The 18,013-nt window shown below is 41.8% G+C and overlaps 1 protein-coding gene and 1 long non-coding RNA gene across 2 annotated transcripts in view; one reads left to right on the forward strand and one right to left on the reverse strand.

Annotated features, from left to right (window-relative positions):
- Nucleotides 1-1,124: 1,124 nt before the first annotated feature.
- LOC144313696 (uncharacterized) lies at nucleotides 1,125-17,380 on the reverse strand. Its single transcript, XR_013379319.1, has 2 exons — nucleotides 17,056-17,380; nucleotides 1,125-1,642 (listed from the first exon to the last, which is right to left on the reverse strand). It is a non-coding gene; the product is annotated as an uncharacterized LOC144313696 (long non-coding RNA).
- Nucleotides 16,610-18,013, forward strand: part of AKAP12 (A-kinase anchoring protein 12) — a 97,114-nt gene continuing 95,710 nt past the window's right edge. Inside the window, exon 1 of the mRNA XM_077896781.1 lies at nucleotides 16,610-16,926. Within this exon, the coding sequence (XP_077752907.1) occupies nucleotides 16,765-16,926 (162 nt within the window). The 5' untranslated portion in view covers nucleotides 16,610-16,764. The remainder of the gene's footprint in view (nucleotides 16,927-18,013) is intronic.

Consider the following 18,013-nt stretch of genomic DNA (forward strand, 5'->3'; position numbering starts at 1 on the left):
GAGCCTGGGGGACTCAGTTGATTAAGCATCTGACTCTTGATTTCAGCTCAGGTCATGATCTCAGGGTGGTGAGATCGAGCACTGCACCGGGGTCTGTGCTCAGCGTGGAGTCTGCTTGTCCCCCTGCCTCCCTACAGTGTACTCGCAGATAGATAAATAAATAAATAAAATCTTTGAAAAATAGATTTAAACATTTATATGGAAGAAAAAAGTCAACAGAGGAAGAGAATTATGGAGGGAAGGGATGAGGTCCTTTCTGTGGGGCCCATGGAGGAACACTAGCCCATCATTCAGATAGAGGCCTCTGTCCTCTCATGCTAGGATACTAGAATAAGGACAAAGGCACTGCTGATGCTTTTGGAGTATATTAGTAGGCCTCACGTGGGGATATGCTACCTGGACACAAACCCAGAGCCACAGGCCTCCTATAGTGAATGGCGACCAGGGCTGTCTGCTTGCCATGCACCGAGGGCAACAAGGACAACAGCCTCTTCACAGCTATCTCCTGTAGAGGACATAATTATGAAACATGAGACAAAAACACAAGGCCCGTCGTTTACAATTTCAAAATAAAAGGTTTTTTTTTAAAGATTTTATTTATTAAAAAAAAAAGATTTTATTTATTTATTCATGAAAGACCTACGGGGGTTGGGGGGCAAAGACACAGGCAGAGGGAGAAGCAGGCTCCTTGCAGGGAGCCTAACACGGGACTCAATCCCAGGACTCCAGGAGCACGCCCTGGGCCAAAGGCAGGCGCTAAACCGCTGAGCCACCCAGGGATCCCCCAAAATAACAGTTTAACATAAGAGATTTCCTACTGCATTTTGCCCTGATAATAAATAGGGGGAGAGGGGCACCTGGGTGGCGTGGTGGGTTAACCATCTGACTCTCGACCTCACCTCTGGTCTTGATCTCAGGGTCATAAGTTCAAGCCCCGCATTGGGCTCCACCTTGGGCATGGATCCTACTTAAAAATACATATGTATATACTACATATGGAGTCACATTTATCAAAGAACATAGTGCTCGCTTCTCCTTCTCCCTGCCACTCCCCCTGCTTGTGCTCTCTCTCATTTTCTCTCTGTCACATAAGTAAAAATCTTTTAAAACAAATAAAAATAAAATTCTGTATTTAAATTTACATATATTTGCAATGCCACTATTAGATCTGAAAATAGGTATTGTTTTAGTGTCATCTTATAAATTTCTGGACCCTTTCAACAACCCTGGAGTATAAGAAAAAGGCCATTGCATCTCCAGTCCTATTTAAATTGGTTTGCACTGAGCGCCTCCTGAGTTTTTATTTGCACATGGATTATCACAGCGGATCCTGGCTCTGCGGTCAGGTCCTCTTTGCAGCAACGTTTTTGTTGTGAAAGTGTTTTGCGGCTCTGCCTGCCATTCAATGAGCTCATTTCCTCGTCATACATCTGCCTCTGAGAGCTCCATCCAGATCATGTCGGAAACAAAACCTCGCAGAGCACAGCTGTCGTCAAAATGAGATGACAAACGCCAAGGTCTCAGCTCAGGTCTAATGACCACTGGGAATATGCATTTGCTAAAAGTCATTAGAATCTACCACCTTCTTTTATAAACCTCTGAAAATTCTTGGGCTTGCAAATTCCAGTGTGGTTTCTTCATCCTTGAAACACAAACACAGAGCATTTTTAAACACCTTGAAACAACAAACACTTATTATTTCACAGTTTCTAAAGGTCAGGAACCCGGAAATGGCTCAGCTAAGCGGTTCTTGCTGAGGATCTCTGGAGAGGTTGCCTTCAAGCTGTCAGTCAGGGTTGGCATCATCTCTAGGCTCACTTGGAGCTCAAGAATCCACTTCTCAGGGACGCCTAGGTGGCTCAGCGGTTGAGCGCCTGCCTTCCACCCAGGACATGATCCTGGGGCTCCAGGTTCGAGTCCCACATCAGGCACCCTCCATGGAGCCTGCTTCTCCCTCTGCCTGTGTCTCTGCCTCTCTCTGTCTCTCTGTGTTTCATGAATAAATAAATAAAATCTTAAAAAAAAAAAAAAAAAGAACCACTTCTCAGTGCACTCTCGTGGTGGCTGGTAGGCACCAGTTCCTAGCTGGCCCTTGGCAGAAGGCTTCAGTTCCACTATATACAGGCCTCTCCGCCGGGCTGCTCACAAGATGGCAACCTGCGTTTCTCGGAGGATGAGATGAGAGGAGAAAGAGGGAGAGAGAGACAATATACATCCAGGATGGAAGCTGAGGTCTTTCCATAACCCAATCTCTGTGATTAATCAGGCATGCAGTCCAATCCTGGTAAAATAACATGTAGCATTTTGCTTTGTAGTATCAATGCTTAAGGGTGTGGATTAATAGAAAGAACATATTGGGGTGCCAGGGTGGCTCAGGCGGTTGAGCATTTGCCTTCAGTTCAGCTCATGATGCCAGGGTCTGGGGATCCAGCTGTGTGTTGGGCTCTCTGCTCAGCAGAGAGCTTCTCCCTCTGCCCCTCCCACCACTCATGCTCACTCTCTCTCTCTCAAATAAATAAATAAAATCTTGAAAAAAATCTTAATAGAAAAAAATTATAAATAAGAATATTTAAATAAATAGCATTCACATATGTTAAAACTGAATGATTGATTTCAAAGATTTTATTTATTTATTCATGAGAGACACACAGAGAGAGGCAGAGACATAGATGGGGGAGAACCAGGCTCCCCTCTGGGAGTCTGATTCAAGACTCAATCCCCAGACCTGGGATCACGACAGGAGCCAAAGGCAGACGTTCAACAACTGAGCCACCCAGGCACCCCTAAATGTTTTTTTTTTTTTTTTTAATTGATAAGAGTATATAGTCAAAAAGGCTGGAGACTACTGCTCTGGAGAGAAAGAAATCCTGCTTTGGAAATACTTCCTAGGTGCCAGGCACTATTCTCAGCCTTTTATATGTTTCCTCACAATTACTCTTTACGTCCTTCTAGTTTTATTCTTACTGTACGGCTGAGCAAACCAAGTACAGAGAGATTAAATACATTGCTGGAAGTCACACAGCTGCTAAGTGGCTGACCAAAACTCAATTCCAGGTAAACTAACAGAAACAGCTTCTCTCCATCCTTTCAACCCCCAGTTTTCACAATCCAGTTTACTCTCCATTTACAATTCTCTGATGTTAAAAAAAAAAGTTTTATTTATTTACATAATCACTACACCCCACGTGGAGCTCAAACTCACAACCCCAGTATCAAGATTCACATGCTCTCCTGACTGAGCCACCCAAGCATCCCCAATTCTCTGACATTTTCAGGGACTGTGCTAGGTCACGGAGAAACAAAAATGTGTAAATGTGGCCCACCCTTGAGGATACATGTGATGGGGATGCCTGGGTGGCTCATTGGTTGAGTGTCTGCCTTTGGCTCAGGTCGTGATTCCAGGGTTCTGGGATCAAGTCCCACATCAGGGTCCCCACAGGGACCTACTTCTCCCCCTACCTATGTCTCTGCCTCTCTCTCTCTCTCTCTCTCTCTCGGTCTTTCATGAATAAATAAATAAAATATTAAAAAAAAAAAAGGAGACATGCGATGTGTAAATGAATTAACAGGGAACCGCTAATGATAGTTCTGAATTTCTGGTTATAAACCACAAGTCATTTCCATGGATCTGAGTGACGAAGACTGATTTTCTCTGCCTTTAGCAACATGGTCTCTAGCCTTATTGATTGTATACACCATCAATTTTTTAAAAACTGAGCATTCAGATCCTATATACATACTTCTACTTATATATATTTATAATGCTAATAGCACTAATATATTATGTTTATCACATAATATATTCAAATTAGTAATTTAGATAGTATGAGATTAAAAATGTAAGTTTTCCTGTGTTCTTCCTGCCTCTCATGAGTCCTCTGAGAACCTGCCCATTAGGGACAGCCCTCTGAGATGCACCTTTGTGCCCACTCAGAAGGGTTGCTCATGAAGAATTCCTAGAGAATCTCAGAATCTTGTATTAGTGGAAATTTATGATAAGCCCAGAATACCACTGGAAGAGATCACCTGAAATAAAGCTGCTTCAATGATGAAATCCGGATGACTATTTTCAAAATAAGTAATTCTTCCTCATTTTCTTGGTCTTCAGGGCAGATTAAACAGGCTGTAATTCCTTTTGTTTCCACCAATGCTTCCTCTAGAACATTCCTCGATTACTGGCTAAGCCAGTAATAATCGAACCCAGTCTTGCACATTAGCTGTTGCTCAATAGAATTCTCAAATGACCCTACCATAGTTGAAGTAAATTATGTTTTAAAATTTCCCATTTTGGGCCACCTGGGTGGCTCAGTGGTTGAGCATTTGCCTTTGGCTCAGGGCATGATCCCAGGGTCCTGGGATCAAATCCTGCAATGAGCTCCCCAAAAAGAAACTGCTTCTCCCTCTGCCTATGTCTCTGCCTCTCTGTCTCTCTCATGAATAAATAAATAAAATCTTAAAAAATAATAAAATAAAATACAATTTCCTATTTCATGGCTGAAAAGATAAAAGAAAAAAAAAAAAGAAAGAAAAATGTGCCAGTTGAAAATGTTTCAAGTTATCAAGAGAGAAATATCTTTGTCTGTGGGCCTCCCCAGGCCGGCCCCTCCTCCTTGCTAACACCTTACCAGAGACCCAAAACTGGGCTCACTTCTCTAAGAGTCTAGAGGTTCCAGGCCATTTGACTCAGCCTGCAGAGGTGCCATGAAGAGCAAGGCAGCTCTTGAGGAGTTCCTGCTACAGAACGCGCCCCCATACTGCATCCCCAGGATGTGGAAGGCAGGACAGGGGGAGCAAGAAGTGGGTGGCTGGGGTTGGATGAGTAGGCATAGGGGCCTTCAAATCGGAACAGCAATTTCCACACTGAATGTATGAACCAGACCAAAATAAAGAAATAAAGAGGTAGTGACAGGAGACAAACTGGAGGTTTGCAGCTTTAGGAAAGAAGTCAAACGAAAGCCAAGACCAATTTCTTTGTTTTTTTTACCGGTTCCAAACACTTTCCTGAATCCCAACTGTGGCTCCGGTGGGAGAGAGGGGACTCCCATTTAATTATCTACATGGTTTTGAGTTTGGGAATGATAACTTAAAGGAGTTGCTTTTGCAACTTGTGCTGAGAAAAATTATGTCTGTAAAAGGGGAAATTATTCAATAATAAAGGCAATCATTCTTTAACTTAATTGCTAGTTTCTTCACACCAAGCTATCTCAGGGGCATCCAAGAAACACTGTAGCCAGAGACAGTGATTTAGTGCTGTCAGCCCTTTCTTTTCAGGAATGGAGACAACTGAGTGTTTTCCTTCCCAGACTGGCAAAAAAGCTATTTTAAACCATTCAATTCTCTAAAAATCTTCTTATCCCTTTTCTCTGCCACCAAAAATTAGGCTTACTATTATTTTTGAAGAAAGGCTAAGATGGATTTTTTTTTTCTCTGCATCTCCAACGTGTCTAGAAACCATTTTATCTGAATCCAATGAAATGTGGGAAATAAAAATTCATCTCATATGGATATTATAAGGTTAAGTCTAGCTCCTCTACCAATGTCTATGTCTTACTCTGCTTAAAAATTAGCTTCTTAATCTATTTTTTTTTTTTGCTTCTTAATCTTTTTTAAAAAAGTATTTATTTAAGTAATCTCTACATCCAACATGGGGCTTGAACTCAGGACACTGAGATCAAGAGTTACATGTTCTTCTGAACAAGCCAACCAGGCACCCCCTAAAAAATCAGCTTCCAATGTTGGTGGTCACTAGGTGCTAGCTATCATTATTGAAGCTTTTTAAAAAATACGATTATAAGGCATTATCAATTTGTTAATCTTGGGGATTACATTGCTGCATTGACTTTAATGTCACAAATATTGATAGACAAGCAAATATATAACAGTTATTAAATATAGGCCAAAGAAGGATATGGATTTTTTTAAGCCAGAAAATATAAACAACAGTCAATTTTTGTTAAAGTTAAATTTACCCTGGGAAATTAACATTTTAAAATTTTATTTCAGGCAGCTCAGGTGGCTCAGCAGTTTAGCGCCACCTTTGGCCTAGGGTATGGATCCTGGAGGCCCTGGATCAAGTCCCGCATTGGGCTCTCTGCATGGAGCCTGCTTCTCCCTCTGCCTGTGTCTTTGCCTCTCTCTCTCTCTCTTTGTGTCTCTCATGAATGAATAAATAAAATCTTTTTAAAAATAAATAAAATTTTATTTAGAGAAAGAGTGCATCTGTGCTGGGTGGGGAGGGAGGGAGATGCAGAGGGAGTGAGAGAGAGAATCTTAAGCAGGCTCCAATGTGACCTCTCCACCCTGAGATCATGACCTGAGCCAAACAAGAGTTGGACACTCAACTGATAGCCACCCAGGTGCCTCTGGTAAATTGACATTTTAAAACAGGGAAGCACCCCCTCCCATTCTTTATCTGCTTTCTTTTATCTTTCTTTATCTGATATCTGATATGATATTGCTAGATTTACCAATTTGTATTTTGCTAAACATTAGTGATGAGGGAAGCACAAAAGACAGGGAGCTTTGCAGAACCTGTTCTTAAGGGTGAGACGTTCCTCGTAGCTGATCTCACTGCTCCTCTTGCTTCATTTCTTGTTTGGTTTGGTTCCTTTAAGGTCTTTCAAAAGCCGAACTTGGACATGATATCGGACAAGGTGATTACAGGTGGATCCACTCCTTCTTTATTGGCAAGATGAAACCAAGGAGTTAAAAGGGCGTATTTATACAGCGGGGCCGAGTCAGGAAATCTATTCTTTCTGTATTTTATCAAGTCTGATTGTTTCAGAGTTAAAAAGCTTAGAAGCTAAACAAAATACCAACCTCTTAACAGTGTGTTGACATCTAATTTGGTTTAGTTTTCATTTTAAAGGATATTTTAAGCACGCTAGAAAACTGAGAAGACTGGAAATTGAATAAAAACAGATATCTAGGATCTTAATTTAGCCCATCTGAGAATATATAATAAATACATTGCTCTTTCTTTTTAAATTAAACCTCCCCCCTCCCCAGTTAATTGTAGATTCACATGCAGTTGTACAAAATAATGCAGAGATCCCAAATACCCTTCACCCAGTTTCCCTATGGTAACATCTTGCAAAGCTATATAGCACATATCACAATCAGGATATTGACATTGATACCGTCAAAGTACAGAGCATTCTCATCCAAGGATCTCTTGTTGCCATAGCCAGAGCCACTCCCTCTTCTCCCTTCCTTAACCCTTGGCTACCCTAAACTCTTCTCTATTTCTATAATTTTGTCATTTTAAGTATGTTTTATAAAAGGAATCATATAGTATGTAACTTTTGGGGATCGGTGGTTTGCTTTCAGCATTATTCTCTGGAGATTTATCCAGGTGATCATATATACCAATAGTTTGTTTCTTTTTGTTGTTGTGTGAGATGTCTTCAAATCTTTTGCCCATTTTTTCTTCTTTTTTTACTCTTGGGTTCTGAGAATTCTTTGTACATCTAGATGCTTGTCCTTATTGGATTTATCATTTACAAATATTTTTCCCAGTCTGAGAATTGTCTTTTCATTCTCGTAACTGGGTCTTAGGCAGAGCAGAAGTTTTAAATTTTGATAATCTCAATTTTTCCATTTTTCCTTTTACGCCTTTTATGTTAAATCTGAGAACTCATTACCTAGATCTATATCCTGTTTTTCTCTTATTTTTTGAAAAATGTTATGGTTTTATGTTTTACATTTAAATCCACAATCCATTTGGAGTTAATTTTTTTAAAGGTATGAGATTTAGGTCAAGGTTAAACTTTTTTTTTTTTGCCTATGCATATCCAAAATGTTCAGCACCATTTATTAAAAAGGCTATCTTCCCTCCCTTGAGCTGCTTTTGCAAATTGTGAGAAATCAGTTGTGCATATTTGAATGGGTTTATTAAAATTGTTATAAAATTATTTTACATTCATTTTAAAGGCATTTAGCAAGTCAACTTAAAAGAATGCAAAAGAAATCTTAGACCAACTTATCTGCCTCTCTTTAATTTATTACTAGTTAAGATATTTATCAGCTCACACTCTGATTATTTTCATGACTGAAGGCATGTAGGTTTTGGCTGACCAAATATTTTCTATAGTGATTAAATTCTATACTTTACTTTGGAGCAAATATTCAGTATTTTGTAACCTAATGGTTTTCTGCTTAGAAAAATGATAAGCAGTATATAATTGCATATAGATAATTTTATACTTATCTGTAACTCTATACTGGAATAACCATCCTCTTTGGCATGAGTTTAAAATGTATAGTCTTACTATAAGGTATTTCCAACATAACACAAAATTCATTACGCCATGAGGCTCTATACTGGATCCCTTCCAGGTGGATTGATTTCCTTGGAAGGACCTGATTGAATATATGTAATTATGATGATTCCAGAGCATAGACTTCCCTTCTCCTAATATCATTTAAAAAACTGTGCAAAAAGGAAATTGCTTTTCTCCCATATCCTTGCTTAGCTGACTGTTAATACCCATCAGGAAGCCAGGCAAAACCAAGAAAGTCAGTTCAATCTCAAAGCTGGAGCAGTCATTCTAGAGCTCAGTGGCACAGTAGCATCACCCAGGGAGCTTTTTACAACCCCGATACCCAAGCTGCACCTTGGACCAATTAAATCAGAATCACTGAGGTTGGGATGCAGGCATCAGTATTTGTTAAGATTCCCAGGTTATTCCAGTATGCAGCTAAGTTTGAGAACTACTCTTTACTTCTTTTTTTTTTTAATTTATTTATTTTTTATTTATTTATGATAGTCACAGAGAGAGAGGCAGAGACACAGGCAGAGGGAGAAGCAGGCTCCATGCACCGGGAGCCCGACGTGGGATTCGATCCCGGGTCTCCAGGATCGCGCCCTGGGCCAAAGGCAGGCGCCAAACCACTGCGCCACCCAGGGATCCCTACTCTTTACTTCTTTATGAGACTTATTGTTAGCATAATTTATTACTCAATACTGTGATAGCAGTATACTGGGTTGTCATAATATACTCTACGAACTTATATTCTTCAGGATGTAGTGTTCCTTGGATAATTAAACAATTGCTAACATGCTTTTTATTCTGTTGGCAAAAGTAACCCACGTTCAATGTAGAAAATTGAAAAAGCAAGCAAGCATAATGAAGGAAAAAATTATTTTAAATTCTATCTTCCAGAAAGAATTATAGTAATATTCTCATCTTTTTTATAGGCATATATACATACATTAAAAAATATGTATATACATATGTATGTTTTCAGCATTTATCCTATCAAAGTTGATAATAGTGTATAGTTTTCTAAGTTATTTTAGATATCTGATAAATAAATTAGTATCAATAACAGAAAGTGTGAAATTAATATTGGTTTGCAATGATCATAATTGCTATAGTTTTTGTCAAATTTTGCAATAGTCAAAATTGTTGAAAATGTCATAATTTTTACAAATTTTACATACACACCTTGATCTAAGTTATGGATATTAGTAGTTAAGATATACTTTTAAAAAGTCATTTTACATTGTTATAAAACAACATTTAAGGTATTTGACTAAAGGGCTCCTGGGTGGCTTAGTTAGTTAAATGTCTGCCTTTGGCTTGGGTCATGATCTCAGGGTCCTGGGATTGAGCCCTGCATCGGGCTCTCTGCTCACTGGGGAGCCTGTTTCTCCTCTCCTTCTGCCAGCTACTCTGTCTGCTTGTGCTCTCTCTCCCTATCAAGTGAATAAATAAAATCTTAAAAAAAAAAAAAAAGTATATGACTATCCTTTCCAGAATATTTTCCCCCTAAATTGACAAATTACAACTGATACCTCTGCTATCATTGCATAAATTTAGAATTATGGCCAAAAATGCATCATTTGCAGCCAAACTCATAAATATTATGTGAAGATAATTAAGTTATCATTTTCCCCTAGATCTTTCAATACTTAGATTAGAATAATGATATGAAGTGGCAAAAGCATATAAAGTGAATATAGACTTATTAAATACAGAATGGATTTGCCTCTAGCTCTAATTCAGACTCAAATGCCAGTTGATTTACTATTCTCTGGATTTCAATGGGATATGCATGCATATATCAGGCACATGTGCCTCAATGTTTTCATTACAGGGAAAAAAACTCATACATATTCATTATGGAGTATTTAGGGAAGTCATAGAAGAAAAAAAATTTTTTAAATAAAAATCATCTATAACTATTGTTAAATGTAAAATAACTCAATATAATTATGGATGCATCTCAATATAATTATGCTGAATAAAAATAGCCAGATCAAGAAAAGTATATGTACAGTAGATGACTCCATTTCTATGAATTTCTATAAAATTCTAAAAAATGCAAACTCATTTATAGTGACAGCGACTGCCTAAGAAGGCAGGGTGGGGCCCAGGGCGCTAGAGAGTGGAATTACAAGGGTACATGGAGAGATTTTTGGGTAAATGATTGTGCTCATTATCTTGACTATGATGTAGATTCCAAGGAAGTATGCATTTATCAAAACTCATCAAATTGTATGCTTTAGCTGTGTACAGTTCTTTCTACACCAATTATACCTCAATAAAACTGTCAAAAAATATTCTAAGGGACTGTTGGCAACTTTCAATCAGGGAATTTGTTCTGTATAGTTTTGCTTGAAATACTGAATACTGCAATCACTCACTAGATATTATTTTCACCAACCCATCATTTTTACTTAGGAAAACACCCCGTAATTTTGCACTCTGAAATACTCAGTGTTTCAAATTCTCTCAGATAAAGTAAAACTCGAATATTTTACTCATAATTTCTTCCAAAGAATTCTCGAGAGCACAATAACATTCAAAACAACATATCTAAATGATTATTTCATTTTTCAAAGTTTTCACTGATTTAGTAGCATAAGCAGCTGCAGATTTTGGAATCCTTTTCATGTAATTAATTATGGTCCCAATGAAGTTATAATGGAGTAACATGCTGAGAGGAGGGAAGGAAGGGGAAGTATATCTAGTTTTACTATTGATTTTTTATCTTTTATTCTGATTTCCCACTCTTTCTTTCTTTCTTTCTTTATTTATTTATTTATGATAGTCATACAGAGAGAGAGAGAGAGAGGCAGAGACATAGGCAGAGGGAGAAGCAGGCTCCATGCACTGGGAGCCCGATGTGGGATTCGATCCAGGGTCTCCAGGATCGCGCCCTGGGCCAAAGGCAGGCGCCAAACCGCTGTGCCACCCAGGGATCCCTCTTTTATTCTGATTTTTCACAGCTACCCCTCCTACAGATATTGCATTTGTAGGAGTAACCAGAAGTCATTAAAAAAATGATAATAAAAAAGCAGCCAACAGAATTGAGATCAATCTCCAGGAATACAGACTCTTACCAGGCCTTCAAATGAGATTTAGATGGGAACTCTCTAAAATGGGCTAAAATAGTCAATCGCTCCTGTATACTTGATTTTGGTAATTCTTCAGGTCAACCATTGGTCAATTACTGCAAATAGTAATTGAAGTATTTTCTGATGTCAAAGACAGCAAACATATTGTAGATCTGAGATTAAAAATTCACACAAGGTGGGAGGCGGGGGTCGCCTGGCTGGCTCTGTCAGTTTTGATCTCAGGTTTAGAAGTTCGAGCCCCAGGTTGGGTGTAGTGTTTACTTAAAAATAAATACATAAAACCTTTAAAATTTTTTTCAAAAAGGGATTCAAGTTCATAGAGGAACATAAAAATCTCTCAGTAATTTACAATGTGTGTTTCTTAATGTCTTTCACAAGTCAGCAATGTTGACTTATGAAACCCAAGTTTTCAGCTCTGAAAAGTCCCAAGTTTTCAGCATTTTGCCTGGTACTTAACTCAATAAAAGTCTGTTGAATTAGTATGTTAAAATATAGTTTTTAGGGCAGCCCGGGTGGCTCAGAGGTTTAGCGCCGCTTTCAGCCCAGGGTGTGATCCTGGAGACCCGGGATTGAGTCCCACATCTGGCTCCCTGCATGGAGCCTGCTTCTCCCTCTACCTGTGTCTCTGCCTTTCTCTCTCTGTGTCTGTCATGAATAAATAAATAAAAACCTTAAAAATAATAATAATAAAATACAGTTTTTAAAAATATTGGATACTTACAGGACCCGTGTAGAATTTATGAAAAGATTTGAAGTTATGAGGATGACAGTAACTTGGTCGGCCCTAGTGAGTAGGAACCTTCTGGATACTTTCGGATACCCTCCAAAAAATTTGCCTGGAGAAATCTCTCTATATATTTGGCAAATCATTAACCACGGTTCTAATCAAGTGGGTGGAGAGCAGCCTAACTCTAGAAAAATGAGGAGTCAAAGCTATCCTGGTTTATTGGTGACTGCATTTCAATTGTATTCATACATTTGTTTGTTTAGATTTAGAACATCTTGAACAAAGTGTGGCAGTTATGTCAAACTAGGTCTCAGTGATAATTCCTTTTTTTTTTTTTTTTAAGTTTTATTTATTTAAGTAATCTCTACATCCAACATGGAATTTACATTCACAACCCTGAGATCAAGAGTCACAGGCTTGAGACGCCTGGTGGCTCAGCGGTTTAGTGCCTGCCTTTGGCCCAGGGCATGATCCCGGAGTCCTGGGATAGAGTCCCACATTGGGCTCCCTACATGGAGCCTGCTTCTCCCTCTGTCTGTCTGTCTCATGAATAAATAAATAAAATCTTTTTTTTTTTTTTTTAAAGGAGTCTCAGGCTCCTCTGACTAAGCCAGCCAGTGTACCAACACAAAAATGAAAAAAAGATATATATATAGTAACTTCTCTCAACCCCGCTACCCTTTTTTGTTACTTTAGCTTAATCTTAGATTTGGGTCAGGAGCCAATCTTAAATCTTAGTAAATGAAACAGATATACAAAAATCTGGCTTTATAGTTAACCCAAAGCAATAGATTTCTTCAAGTTTAGAAATTTAGCATTTGGCTGTATTTATGATGTATGTCTACAGTTGGTTGATCTTTGAACTTCTGTATATTGAACTTTTTCTGTAGCTTCTATATGAATGTTGGATTATTAGTCATGAAAAAATAAAATTATTAATTCTTATAGTTTTCTAGTTTATAATTAGCCAATTCAAGAGAGGAGAGGAGGAATTGGGTTCTTTGGTGATATAGATATTTTGATGTAAGTAATTAGCTCAGAAAAAAAGTAGGTTTATTTAGTGAATACAATGAAGTAATATGTGGTAGTTTCAAGGTTGAAAGTTGAGTTTCCATGTTCTAAGTTAAATTGCCTGAAGGCTTTGTAGCTAGTGAATGAATCTGTGAGGGTAGAGTTAAGTGCTGGTTTTAAATTATTTTAACAATTATAGTAACTATTGCCTTTTCAGGGGGTCTGTGTTAACTCAGTGGTAACATGTTTCACGTTTGTGAACTCATTGAAAACATATTTGAAGATGTTTTGGTACATGCACAAGATGCCCAGCTATGACTTTAGCTTTCATTGGTAAATCTTGTGTGACCTGTCTTTCTGGGAAGTTACACATGAAGCATACAAGTTCAGCCTGCTGTACGGGCAACGTGTGTTTGTTTTTCAAAAATCTTAAACTGTTTTTATGAGAGTATCAACTCTCTCAGGGAAACGACTCAACCACCAGCTGCCCCATGGGAGACGATGTGTGGGACACCTGTGTCCCGCTGTTTGGAAGAGAAAGGGCCGCTGGCCAGAATTTGGGGTAACTGACAGCCTTGGACTGAGAAGTGGAAAATCGAAAACAGCTGCCTTCCTCTCTATGGTTGATGCTAATCCACGCAATTCTAAAGGTATCTCCAAAACCCTAAAAAAAGAAAACCTTGGTGACTTGACTTAGAGCCTTGAGGGGAAAGCACAGTAACTCTGCTTGGTACCTAAGAGGCATTTGATAAATATGTGTTGAGAAATAAAGGAATCAGACACCTGGCTGGTTCAGTAGGCAGAGCATGCAACTCTTGACCTCAGGGTTCTAAGTGTGAGCCCCATGCTGGGTGAAGAGATTACCTAAAACAATACAACCTTAAAAAAAAGAAAGAAGGAAAAAGAAATGGATGAAAGAAATGAATATAGTGTTCTGAATAGCATATGTTCTATTATATTGAATGTTCTAAATAGTATATCCAAGAGGTTGGGACATGTCATTGCTATAGGGATAATAAATAGCACAACTACTCTTCTTAACAAAAATGACAGTAACTCCCCAGTTTACAAGTAAGATGGAAGAGGATTCTTTGGGCAGTCCAGAAACCAAAGGTGCTTGTGTGAATCTTTTTGTAGATATTTCTTTCTTTCTTTCTTTCTTTCTTTCTTTCTTTCTTTCTTTCTTTCTTTCTTTCTTTCTTTCTCTTTTCTTTCTTTCTTCTTTCTTTTTTTTCTTTTCTTCTTTTCTTTCTTCTTTTCTTCTTTTCTTTTCTTTTCTTTTCTTTTCTTTTCTTTTCTTTTCTTTTCTTCTTTCCCTGTTATTCTTAATAACTCCTTATCAGGGAGCTGTTTCAGGCAGATTAGGGAGTACTAGAATGTGTGTATTTCTTCTTAAAATAAGGTTTTGCCTGGGTGCCTGGCTGGCTCAGTTGGTGGAGCATGTGACTCTTGATGTCAGGTTTGTGAGTTTGAGCCCCACATTGGGTGTGGAGATTACTTAAAAATAAAATCTTTAAAGAAAATAAGATTTTGCTTTTAAAAAATCAGAATATGAGCATTTTCATGGCCTGAAAAATAAACCCAAAGCAAGCAATTGCTAATCTAGGCAGACACTGGTGATGTCTTCCTCAGCTTGTGCGTTGTATACTGTTGGCTTGAAACCTATGTCCTTGTAATTAGAGCCTCTGAAAATTTGAAAGCTCTATGTGAAAAGCTTTGTTAAGAATTTCCCAAGAACTGAATAAGTATAATCTCACAGAATGGGACATTTTGATAGTGTTTGTACTACTTACTGATACATTTTCATATGTGCTGACGTTAATCATTCTCAATAGGCTTTAATGGGAGGTTTAGCCCTTAGTATCTTAGGTGAGGCCTTAAATGCTGTTTTTCACAGATAACCCTGAGAAGAGAGAACACATTGGAAACTTCCTACAGAAGGGGAGTGAAGTGTTGTACTCAAGCTCAGTGTGGGATGAATCCTGTCCTTTTTGCCTACCAGCTGTGAAATCTTGAGCACCTGATGTAATTTCTCTGGGCCTACTTGCCTCCACTCCATTGGTAAAATGAAAATAATAGGATCTATCTCCTAGAGTTGTTGTAAAGATTAAATATGACTAGATATGCAAGGTGCTTTGAACAGTGCCTAGAACATAGTAAGTACTGGAATGTTTCCTAAGTAATAAGAATTTAAGTTGAAATGGATGAAATGGTTAAAAATCATGAAGACCAACCATTTTGCAAATATATTGCTTAAGAAGCGCTATATTCCGGAGCAGGTGGCCCTTATGTACTTCTTCAACTAAAAATGATATGTTTAGAAAAATTTTATGCTGGATCACCATATGCCGTTATACTACATGCCACAATTAATTAGGCACAGAATATTCTACCGCTGAACTCACTGCTGGCTGACATCAATTCTCTACTAACCTGTACAAAATCTGAGTATGGGATATTTATATGGTATCTCGTGTGGATATTCCGAGGTTCTTCATTCTTCCAACTGTTTGAGAAAACTAAGGCACTTAGTTGTCACTTAAAACTGGGGATAATTTTTCTTTGAGTCCTACCACCTTCATGCTTCAGTGCCAAGCAATCCAGCTCAAAATTTGATTCCGTTCCACTACGCGTCGGCTGCGTTCTCTATCTGTTCCTATATTCAAGAGTACGAAGGACGAGAATGCAAGCCAACCGGGCTGATCCTCTTTAAAGCCTTTGTCCGTGGAGAACTACTGACGGCAAATGAACCGATCTGTGTCATCGTGTCTCCGCCTGGCAGCCAGAAGTGGCCCGGGCGTCCAGCATCACGCCCTCCAAGGGGGACCGGGCCATTTCCAGCCACAGTCTCACTTGCCCCAACTCCCCGGGGAAGGGGGGCAGCCGGTGTCGCTGGTGGCATCGCCTGACATCACCGGTTCCGGATGATAGGCGAGCGCCGGGCCCACCTCATCCGTGGCCTGACTGCGTTAACCTCGCGGTTCCCTGCTGCTGCCACGTGAGGTGTCCTAATATGGTCGGAGAAGCCGGGGAGCCTTAGCCTGTCTCCGGGCTAGTGAGGAGGAGGCTGGGACCAGCCGACGATCCCACAGCCCCAAGGAGAGCCGCGGGGGTTGGGGTCCGCCTCGGGGCGACTGGAAAGTGCGCTGCCGCAGCAGCTCTGCCTTGGGTCATCAATCATTTAATAAACCTCAGCAAATCCAATCTCCCCTGGGGGCCTTCTGGCCTCCCCTTCCCCTCCGCAAGCCTGGGCGTCCCCCCGGCTGGTGTCGCCGTGCGGGGACCGGGAGGGCCGCCGGGACCCTGGCTGAGGCTCGGGTGCGCCTCTGGTCCCACGGCCCGGGGGGAGATGCTGCTGCAAGGCGTGTCTGGGGCTGCGCTCATGTGATGAAGCGAGGGAAAAACAAGGGGGGGAGGAGGAGGAGGCAAAGAGGTGGCTTTTTTTTTTTTTTTTTTTTTTCTTTTAAGGAGTTTGCCGCGAGCGCGTCTCGTTCATTCGCAGTCTGGGCGCGTTCGGAGGAGGACGGCGGGAGAGGAAGGCGCTCCCGGGACCTCGCGGGCGCGCGGCTTCTGCTCCTCTCCGCGTCCCTGGACCCGCGGGAACCGCAGCCGCAGCCGCAGCCGCAGCCGCAGCCGGGCGCGGGAGGACCGCCGGGGAGCCATGGGTGCCGGGAGCTCCACGGAGCAGCGCAGCCCCGAGCAGCCGGAGGCGGGGAGCACCACGCCGGCCGAGCCCCAGCCCGGCGGCGGCGGCCTTGCGGCGGAGGCGGCTCCCGGCGAGCCGGGGGACCCCGCCATCGCCGCCGCGGACCCCGCCACCAAGGTACGGGCGCGCCGGGCCACCTGCCCCGGGGACGGGGGTTGGGCGGGGGGCGGCGTGAGCCCCCCCGGGTGTCAGCCGGCGGGAACTTCCCGGCGCGTCCAGCCCATCTGCAAACTCGGGAGCACGTACCCCTGTTTCCAGCTTTCCAGGGTCTCACGCGCCGGGGCGGGACCGGAGCAGCGGCGGGCGCGGCGGGCTTGCATCTTTGTCGCGGGTCTCCGGGGGAGGCGACTGCGCCATCCGCAGTAATAAAACCCGCTCCCCGCCCCCCGCTCGCCCAGCCTTTCTGCGCACTCTTCCGGTGGGGGCGACCCAGCCCGAGACTCGCGGGCTGCGCGGGGGAATCCGGGCGGGGGCGGTTAGGGACCCGCCCGCCGAGGGTCCCGCGCCCCCCACCGCCGCTCCCCGCCCCTCTTGCTCCGGGAGGCGGAAAGTGAGCTGTTGGGCCGGGACGCGCGGCGCAGCGTGGCGAGCCAGCCCCGTGGGTGCCCGGCCGCGTGCGGTCCTGGCAGCGGCGGTGCCCGGGGCCACCGGGTTTGGTACCCAGTCCCGCGGCGGCCCGCGCCGACACCGCCTTCCTGGTGCAGAGAAAGCCTGGGGTGTAGCTCGCTCGGAGCCAGAGAAGACCCGGGCAGACGCTGCCCTTCCGGAGGGGTGACAGGTTTCGTAGGCGAGGCAGGTCCTCCTCTTCGCTCCGTTCGCGGCCCGGGGGCTCCAGTGGATGAACACTCCGGGGCAGTCGCTGCGACTTCTCCAGGGCTGGGTCAGAGGCTCAGCAAGCGTTCCTGGCCCCCCTGTCTCTGGACGCAGTGCCGAACCTCCTAGGGATTGTGTATTTTATAGTCTTCTGTCTTCAAAGCTGAAATATTTCTTCTTGGCCACTACAGCCGCCAAGACTGTGACTTGTTTGGATCGTTGTATTTTAGATCTATTTTCCAGCAAGTGTGTTGGTTAGCAAGGCGTCACCTAACCTGTCTGGCGATATCCTGATAGGAAGATGGTGGATAACTTAAGCTCATATATTAAAAAAAAAAAAAAAAAAAATCTATGTTTTACATGGGTTGGGAAGATGGTGGATAACTTACAT

Source organism: Canis aureus, chromosome 1 (assembly GCF_053574225.1).
Source record: "Canis aureus isolate CA01 chromosome 1, VMU_Caureus_v.1.0, whole genome shotgun sequence".
Classification (NCBI taxonomy): Eukaryota; Metazoa; Chordata; class Mammalia; order Carnivora; family Canidae; genus Canis; species Canis aureus.